This window comes from Macrotis lagotis, chromosome 2, assembly GCF_037893015.1.
Source record: "Macrotis lagotis isolate mMagLag1 chromosome 2, bilby.v1.9.chrom.fasta, whole genome shotgun sequence".
NCBI lineage: Eukaryota > Metazoa > Chordata > Mammalia > Peramelemorphia > Peramelidae > Macrotis > Macrotis lagotis.
Window position 1 is genome coordinate 247,511,490 of NC_133659.1, and position 10,248 is coordinate 247,521,737.

General features: G+C 32.2%; 1 protein-coding gene across 2 annotated transcripts; it reads right to left on the bottom strand.

The window, feature by feature from the left end:
- Positions 1–5,296: 5,296 nt before the first annotated feature.
- Positions 5,297–9,118, bottom strand: LOC141511569 (olfactory receptor 6C2-like). 2 transcript variants are annotated; one of them, XM_074220706.1, is made up of 2 exons: positions 9,101–9,118; positions 5,297–6,253 (listed from the first exon to the last, which is right to left on the bottom strand). In XM_074220706.1, exon 2 carries the CDS (start codon positions 6,251–6,253, stop codon positions 5,297–5,299), a length of 957 nt encoding a protein of 318 aa, XP_074076807.1. In that variant the 5' UTR covers positions 9,101–9,118. The 2 variants fall into 2 exon arrangements, with proteins under 2 accessions (XP_074076807.1, XP_074076806.1); XM_074220705.1 differs by lacking the exon at positions 9,101–9,118.
- Between the last annotated feature and the right edge of the window lie 1,130 nt (positions 9,119–10,248).

The window sequence follows — 10,248 nt, forward strand, 5'->3', positions numbered from 1 at the left end:
GAGATTGTTTCACAGAATGTATATTTAACCAGGTCCCTAAAATATTTCTAAACAATTATAAATTATTTTATACTCACCCACATGAGCATGGGCAATTGAAAAATCATTTCTTTTTTTTGTTGGAAAAATAAAATCAATAGACCACTAATTTATTAGAACTTAGAATATGCAAACATTGCAGAATTTGACCAATCATGTCTTCTATGCAAAAGGTATTATAAATAATAGCATCAAGGGAAAAAGAAAAAGTATAGCAGAAGAAATACAACCCTTATCTTCACCCTAACAGCAGAGGAACTTCCTTCTACAAAAGACACAGGCATTGGACTCAAGTCATTTTCCTAGTCTTGATCATGGATCTAATGAATATTTAGAAAAGCAATTTCCTGTTGTTGAGGCATAGGGTTTAGACCTCATCCCTTGTTTTATTCATTGAGGAGGAAGTGTGCTTTCTAGACATTTCTAGCCTTTGCATAGGTGTGGAAAGAGGTAATACATAGAAAGATATGTGTGAGAAACAACAATAAAGTCTTTAACTAGAACATAAAGAAGACTAATGAATAATAATGTTGTGAAGATAAAATTGTTAGCATATTTAAAAGGGCTTTAAAGAGGGAGGAGTTTGAATTTAATTCTAAAAAGAGTAGCAAAACACTGAGCTGTTTTAGGTATAGGATTATCATGGTCAATTTTGCTTTAGGAAATTTACTTTGGAAGTTGAGTAAAAGATGGATTGGAAAAGGAAAAGCTTGAGGCAGGGGAGATAAATTTGAAAACTATTACAATAGTCCAGGTGAAAAAGAATAAATGCAATAACTGCCCATGTGAAGGGAAAACATTTGGCAGATATTTTGGATATAATGATGACAAGATTTGGTAATTGCCTGGATATTTGGGAGTGGGGAAAGTGAGGAATAGGGGAAGTAGTGACTTAACTAAAATAAGGAGGTTCAGAAAAGGAGTGGGTTAGGAAATGAGGAAGATAATGAGTTTGGTTTTAGACATATTGACTTTGAGATGCCTATATAATATGCATTTAGAAAGTTGGTGATGCTGAACCGAAGTTCAGAAGAGCCTAGGGATGTACATACAACTGTGAATCATCTGTAGATATAATTAAGTCCATGGGAACTGATGAAACTAACAAGTGAGAGAATATATAGAGAAGAAAAACCTCCTTGAGGCACACTGGTAGTCAAAGCATGAATGATTTAGCAAAGAAATCTGAAGAGTATGATTACTATTTTTATTTTGGTCACTTAGAGGCAGAGGAACTCAAAGTTATGGATTTTTAAATTAATTTGATCCTTGGATCCTGTCTACTGTGAATTTGGGGAGGACCCACTGGCTATTCTTCTCACTACCTTCTCTTTTCCAGTCCAAATCCCATTTGATTAACTTCAAAAGACTTCTGGAACACAAATTCTTTTCTTGTTTGGTTGTTTGTTTTTGAAAGTCAATAGGGTTAAGTTCACACAGGTAAGTAAGTTTTAAGCATCTGAGGCTGGATTCTATTCATATTTCAAATGCATTTTCTTCTTTCTTCTCATGATGTAAGCTCCTTGAGACTGTCACCTTTTATTATATTTGCATACCCAAATTTGGCACAGTACTCTGTACATAATTATAATAAAGGCTCTCTCTCTCTCTCTCTGTCTCTGTCTCTCTCTGTCTCTATCTCTGTCTCTGTCTCTCTCTCTCTCTCTCTCTCTCTCTCTCTCTCTCTCTCTCTGTCTCTCTCTCTCACACACACACACACACACACACACACACACGCATAGGCACACAGACGGACTCTCATCCCCCTTCTCCCCTTTCTTCTCTTTTCCCTCTCTTCCTTTTCTTCCTCCTCCTTCTCCTTCTTGTTCTTCCTCTTGTTCTGTTCTTGTTCTTTTCTCCTTTGTCTTTCTCTCCCTCTCCCCCCACCACTGGAGTAGAAGCAGCTCTTCTTGGCAGTCCATAGAGCTCAGACAACTTTTTGATTGGTAATGACTATATTGTCCCCAACCAGAGGAAGAAAAACAAAATAAAACCCAGAGAAAAAATACAACCCTTCTAAATCTGATGCTTTACAAAAATTATCTCTCATGTATCTTTTTCCCTTAATCCTAATTCCTCATGCCAAAAATTACTAAATTGTAAACACATTTACCAAAATATGTATGTAAAATTGTAACCTGATTATTACCTGCTGAAGGGAGGGTAGAGAGAAATTTTGTAAGTTGGAAATATGCATGTACATATGGGTAAAAATTAATTAATTAAACACAATCAGTTAAAAAAAAAAGACATCCATCCAGGTACATATCAGTTTTGTTTTACCTGATCTTGAATTCCACATCTCCCACTACATGCTGGATATCTCTAATTGTATGTTCCATAGATAGCAAAAACTCAACTTGTCGCCAACAGAATTTATTAATTTTCTTTAGAAAAATATCCCTTCTGTTAACTTCCATGTTTCTGTCAAAAGTCACCAATTTCTTCTAGCCACCCAGGTTAATCATCCCCTAAATCCAGTAAGTTGCTAAATCTAATTAATTTTTAGCTCCATGACATTTTCCCCCCTTCCACATCTTTCTGTCTATTCACACCAAAATTGCCCTCACTCATGATCTTATTACATTTATTTAAATAGCTGCATAATTAAGTGTTCTTTTCATATGCAAATTCCCCCTCTCCAATTCATTATCAAAATAACTTCCAGATGAATATTCTCCAGGTTTGATCCTCTCAAGCTTGATGGAAAAAAATCATTGTCTCTCTATTACTGTTAAGGTAAACAACAAATTTCTCTTCTTAACATGAAAAGTCCTTCATATTCTGACCGCAGGCTATATTTCTAGTATGATTTCATATGATTTATGTTCACTTCCTCAGTGGTCCAGCCAAACTGGCCTAACTTCCTTTCCCTTATCTATATAATTCTGTTTCATCTTCATACCTTTGTATAAACTGGCATCCTAAGGCTTCATCTTCCATTCAGCTATATTACCATTCACAAAAAACTTTTTTGGGGGGGGTTCCCATAGTTATTAGTATTCTTTCTCCACAATTGTTGTTTTTGGCTTGAATCAATTCAATCTTTTCAGGTTCTTTGTGAACCCATTTTGGTCTATATTGGTAGAGATACTGCAGTGGTTTGCCATTTCCTTCTCCAGATCATGTTACAGATGAAGAACTAAGAGAACAAGTGCTAAATGACTTGCCCAGGTTGACAGAGCTAGTGTCTAATCATCTAAGACTGAATTTGAACTTATGAAGATGAGTCTTCCTGATTCCAACTGCTCTTTCTAGTATGCGACCTAATTCAATCATTTCAGGTTCTTTGAAATTACATTTATATGTTTTTGTTTATATTGTTTCCTCATGTAGAATGTAAGCTCCTTGGAGAACAGGTATTATTTCATTTTTGTTTTTTGCATTTCCCAAATCTCTTACAGTATCTGGCACCTTTTATTTGCTTAAGAAATTGCTGTTGAATTCAATAAATATTTGCTAACTGATTGGTTGATTGATGAATTTTCATCAGTGATCTATTAGCTGTACCCATTAATTTGGTTTGTGTTCTTTTTTTCATTTTTTAAAAGCATAATGAGTTTCATATCTGTGATACATTCTTTAGGAAGTTATTGGGTTTTTATTATTTACATTTCTTATACTGATTAATAAAATTTTGGCATGCAATTCAAATATTTATTATTTCTGACTTTTCTTTCTTTAATTGATCATTTTTTATAAATGGTAATTAGAAATATGTGTCATATCAAATATTCCTATTCATAAGACAAGAAAACTCTTTCAAAACTAATTTTATTATGCCATTTTCTTTTGCATCTTTTATTTAGATTTAACCCTCAAAGAGAAATATTAAAGACAACAATTATTGTCTTAGAATCTATACCTTTTTTCCCTTTTAGTTTTCATTTATGATATTAGTGCCATGCCATTTAGTACATATGTATTAAATAAAATTCTTTGTGATGCCTAAAACATAATGTAGTTTCCCTATTTGTGATCTGGACCTCATGAAATTTTATTTTTATCTGTTTGATATATGTAACTGCAGGCATTTTGGAGTTGAAATATTGTGAAGAAAATTTTTCTAGTTATTCATTTTCATTCTTCCTTTGCTTTGGTTCTTGTTTTCAGCAAATTGCTAGATTTATAGTGTTACTTTTTCTCATTATGCTTCATTTCACTGGTAAGCTTAATCCACTCACATATAAAATTATAATTATCCGATTTATCTTTTCTTCAATATAATGCTTTTGTATTAAGTCCCCATTCCCTTTATTTACTTTTTTCAAGTCAGAATTTGATTTTACTCTCCTGATTCAAGGGTTAAACAGCAGTGATTATTGAATTTCTTTGGCTGAGTATAACTCATTGATTTGTTTTCCCAGAGTTAGTATTTTCAAGTTTCTGTTTTCATTAAACCTCTCTCAGGCTCTGGAGGTCTTGAGGTTCCTACCTGTTGCTGAAATTCCTCAAGCTATGTCTTTTTACCCACTAACCAATGAAATTCAACAAAATATATCACATGTAGAAAGCATTATTATGTACAAAGCATTATGCTGAAGAGGCAAAATATCTAGTTTCTAACTCTCAGTAGCTTCCAAATGACTTGGGGGAAAAAAGCAGGTATATAAATAATTTTAATACAAACTAGAACAAAATAAATACTTAAATTCATAGAAGAAGTACAATTGCAGTGTTATGAAAGATCTGAAGAGAGACAGACTAGTTCTATTGTTTTAGAGATCAATGATCATTTTAGAAAATCATGTTGACATCATTCCTAGACAGGAAATTGGGCAGATATGATCAGGTCCTATGAATAAAGAGCAAAAAGAATAAAGAGGTAAGAAATATAGACAATAGGTCTGGGGATAACTTATTGGACTAGATGACTTCTAAGGTCCCTTTAAACCAATTGAATTGATTTTCCCTTGATTGTCTCATATATTCCTTATATAGAATCTTAGGAGGGTAAAATAATTAATTTTCATGCTTTTGGGGGTGGCTTTGCAGAAGGAGGTAGTTAATGAGGATCTATGTCATAATAGAATTTCACAATCAAAGGATGGGGAAGAAGGGAAGGAGAAATTTTTATCATTTGGGTTTTTGATTACTCTTTAATGAAAAAGAAAAGAAATGTGAGACGTTTTCAGTGAATAGTCTGTAAGAAAAGGATGAATTAGAAAGGGAAATCAAGATGGATAATGGAATACAGAACAGATAGTTAAAGTTAATTCAATTTTCTCTTATCATTTGACCAGTTTTTTATTAGTTATTATTGCTTTGAGAGAAAGAAAATCTTTCTCACTGAGTTCTTAAAAGCTTGTATCACTTGCTTGTTTCTTAAGGCATAAATTAAGGGGTTCATAACAGGGGCAACTGAAGTTGTGAGCACTGACACCACTTTATTCAAAGCTACTCCTTCTTTTGCAGATGGTTTGATATAGATGAAGATGCAGCTGCCATAGGTGATGGAGACAACAATCATGTGGGAGGAGCAAGTGGAAAAGGCCTTTTTCCTTTGCTCAACTGAAGGAAATCTGAGAACTGTCCTGATAATGTGTGCATAGGATAAAAATACTAAGAATAAAGTGATAATGAGTGTCAACACAGCAAAGATCAAAACCATCTTCTCTATGAATTGTGTATCTGAGCATGCAATCTTTAACATGGGAAATGCATCACAGCCAAAATGATCAACAACATTGGAGTCACAGAATTCTAGCTGGAGGCCCAGACTAAGAGGTGGGAGGATGATCATCAACCCAGCCATCCAAGCACTCACCAGGAGCTGGTTACTAACTTTGCTGTTCATGATGGTTGCGTAGTGCAGAGGTTTGCAGATGGCTACATAGCGATCATAGGACATGGTAGCCAGAAGAAAGAATTCTGTTGACCCAAGAAGAATGACAAAAAATATTTGGGCAAGGCAAGCATTATAAGTAATGGTATTATCCCCAGTTGACAAGCTATAGAGATATCTGGGAACATAGGCAGAGGTGAATGCCACTTCTAAAAAGGAAAAGTTTCGGAGGAAAAAATACATGGGTGTCTTAAGTTGTGAATCCATCAATGTGAGGGTGATGATGATGAGGTTTCCAATTATACTTGAAACATATGTGAAAAAGAGAAATACAAAAATAAGAATCTTTAGCTGTGGATCATCTGTTAGTCCTTGAAGGATAAATAATTTTATTTCTGTATGATTTCTTATATCTGACCTCTGATCCATCTGTGTGTAAAAGAAGAGAGAGAGGTTAGTTCTGAGGATCAGGGTAACAAAATATATTAGCCTAGGAATCAGAGGGGAAAGCCAAGCAAGTTTCACTGGACCAAATTGTTCTTGTTAAAAAACATTATTTGAGTGTTGGCTTGAGTATCTCTCACCTATAAATTAGATATAATAAGTAGTGGGTCTGTTTCACAGCATTTGGTCCCACTCTTGTCTAGACTCCCCATCTACATCCATTTATTCCATATGTATGCATATATATATACATATATGTATATGTATATATATGTATATACACATATCATTTGCCTCTCAATCCTCTTCAAAATCTTGTCATTAATTTTCCCTCTAAATCCTGCACTGACTTAAATATATAAATAACCCTTTCTCAGAAAAAAGAAATTGAATAAAGAAAAAAATGCCCAAGATTGGTGTATTTACAAGTGTATTTTAAGAAATATTTAAAGAAAAATAAAATAAAAACTATGTAGAAAAATAGACAATGGAGTTCTACCAAATTCATTCTTTTACACAAATATAGAATTAATTCGTAAGTTGTGAAAAGCAAAAACAGAAATAAAGCTATAAATCAATTTCCCTAATTAATTCATTCACAAAAATTGTAATGCAAAAAAATCAAAAAATGGAATGTCTCAGTTATAGTAATATATCAGAAAGATTTGGAGTTGTGAACTAATCCAAAGATTCTGGAGTGCAATATGAACCTATGCCCAAATGGCAATAAAACTGATCATACACTTTGATCTAGCAATACCAATAATTGGTATATATCCAGGAAAAATTTATAAAAAATGGTAAAATTTCCACATATTCCAAAATATTTGTGGCATTTCTTTTTGTTGTGACAAAGAATTGAAAATTGAGGTGATGTCCATTAAATGGGGAATGACTGGCAAACTCTGGTATATGAATGTTATTGTTCTATGAGAAACCATGAATGGTTGGACTGTAGAGAAACAAGGAAAGATTTACATGAACTGATGTGGAGGGAAGAAAGCAGAATCAAGAGAACATTGACACATAAATATCAAAATTGTGAGTTGATAAACTATGATGGATGAACTCCTCTTAGCAGTTCAGAGAGCTAGGACAAGCCTTGAAGACCTGTTATTGGCATTGCTATCCACAACCACACCAAAAAAAGAAAACCAAAACAAACCCCCCCAAAATACAAAATCTAAATGAGTATTATGTTCACTTTTTAAAAAATTACTCTTATGTTTTACTTTCTATCCCATGATTTTCTTTCTTTTCCCTTCATTCTAATTCCATATATATATATATATATATATATATATATATATATATATATATATATATATACACACACATATAGGCTAAAATGTAAACATGTTAAAAGCAAATGTACATGTACAATGTTCACTAGACTAGTTGCCATAAGGGGAGGTAGGAAGGTGGGGGAAGAAAATTGTGTAACATGTGTAACTTGTTTCTGGATATTAAATAGTATTTCTATTTTTGCAAGCCGGAAATGATATGTCTCCCTTTCTATAATTATTTTAAAAGTTTGCATTGATCATTTTGTTTGGGCTTGCAAGTGAATGAGTGTTAAAAAACTTTGTTGGAATATAATTGGAAAAATAAGATCAAATATCAATCAATAAATAAAGGTTTTGACATTCTTGTCCTTTTCTGAAAAAAAAGTACATGAGATTGTTTACTATGACCAGGAAAGACTATGCCAGGGATGCAGGGTTGTTTCAATATTAGAAATACTACGAAGTGTAATTGTCCAGATCAATAACAAAAAATAACAAAAATCATACAGTTTTCTAAGTAGATGCATAAAAAGTTTTTTACAAAATGCAATACTCCTTCCTTTTAAAAACATTTGAAGACTTAGGAATAATTAGAGTTCTCCTTAAAATAATAAGTACTGTCCAGCTAAAATCATCAGAGTATTTTCTGTAAATAGAATTAAACTAGAAATTTTCCTAAAATTAGTTGAAACAATGAACAACTTTGGAAAAGTTGTAAGTTATAAAATAAACTCACATAAAATAGGATTTCCTAACGAAATTCAATAGTAAAAGATAGTAAGAAAAATTCTATTTAAAATAAATGCAGACAATACAAAAAATTTAGAAGCCTACCTGCCAAAACAAACACAGAAACTATATTAACATATTTACAAAGCACTCTTAACATAAATAATTAAGCTCCAAGTAGAGATATATCAATTACCCAAGGTTAAGTCAAGTCAATATAATTAGAGAGACAATTTTACTTCAATTAATTTCTTAATCAGTCATATATATCAAATAAAAGCATTATTTTATAGAATTAGAAAAATAACAAAAATCACCTGGAAGAATAGATTTGCAATAATATCAAGGGGACTAATTGGGAAAAAATGTGGAGGTCAACCTAGCAGTACCATATTTCACAGTATATTACAAAGTGATAATTACCAAAACAATCTAGAACTGGCAAACAGAGTGGTAGATCAATGGAATAGATTATGTACATAATATCCAATAATAGGTGACTATGACAATTTAATATTTGATAAACCAAATTTCCAAAATTTTGGACAAGATCTCTTTGACAAAAACTTCTGGGAAGACTGGAAAGCCTTTTGGCAAACCTAGACCAACATCTTACACTATTTACCAAGATAAGGTCAAATGGGTACATGATGTAGACATAAATGATGATATTATGAGCAAATAATGAAAGCATGGAAAATTTTATCTGTCTGATCTATAGTTAAGGGAAGAATTTATAACCAAAATATAGATAAAGATAATCCTAGGAAGTCATATGAAACATTAATTAAAACATGAACTTAAAAAGATTTTGAACAAATAAAACAGACAAGATTAAAAGTAAGACAGAAAACTGAACAAGTTTGGGCATATGATTGTGATGAAATACTGTTGTGCTATAAGAAACAATGAATAGAATAGTTTCAGAAAAACCTGGGAAAACTTATATGAACTGATGCAAAATGAAGTGAGTAGAGCCAATAAGATACTGTTATACAATAACACTAATATGTTTATGAGCTGTGACAGATTTAGCTACTCTGATCAATATCATGATCAAAGGAAATTCCAAAGGACTTATGATGAAAAATGCTTTGATGAAAGAAATGATGAACTCTGAGTATAGGTTGGAGTATAATTTTTCATTTTATTTTTCTTGCAAGAGGACTAATATATATATATATATATAATATATAAATATACATATATAATAAATATAATATAAATATATGCTTTCACACATTTCCAGTCTTCTTGTTTCTATTATTATCAATTTGTTCTTCTGATCTTTATTTTCAGTAGAACTTAAGTGTACAATTCTGGTCATATGAAAACTTGTTTCTGGATATTAAATAGTATTTCTATTTTTGCAAGCCGGAAATGATATGTCTCCCTTTCTATAATTATTTTAAAAGTTTGCATTGATCATTTTGTTTGGGCTTGCAATGATCTGATCACATAACATATACATGTATCATAAACATGAACTCTTTTGTAAACAAATGTGCTCAAATTAGCCCTTTGTTTGACATTTCTTTATTGACTTTTAATTGTTTGAGTTTGTGTGGATGTTGCCTGAGGAAGTTCCAGTCTTTGATTCAAAAATCAACTCTTCACAATCCAATCTTCCTCTCAAGCTAAATAAGATTTGCTAAGGTTTTATTTATTTTACCACAATTATATGGCATATTTATCCCCTTTATTTTGCCCACAGACTTTTTATATCAACTTGGGTTCCCATCTGTGATAAATATTACAATCGCCTATTTGACCTCATTTAGTCTATGTGCCTCAAATTTCCAGGCCCTTTTCTGTGAAGCTATCAAATTAATATTCATTAAGCAAATATTGAACCATAATAATTTCCTCCTTAAGAAGCTACAGTGGTTTTCTTGTGGCTTTAGGATAAAATATTGGCCCCTATATTTTACTTTTAAAACCCTTCCAATTTGCCTCAGCCTGCCT

What these genes read in the sequence shown, in the direction of transcription:
- LOC141511569 (XM_074220706.1), bottom strand. Translation starts at nt 6,253, where the DNA reads ATGGATCAGAGGTCAGATATAAGAAATCATACAGAAATAAAATTATTT.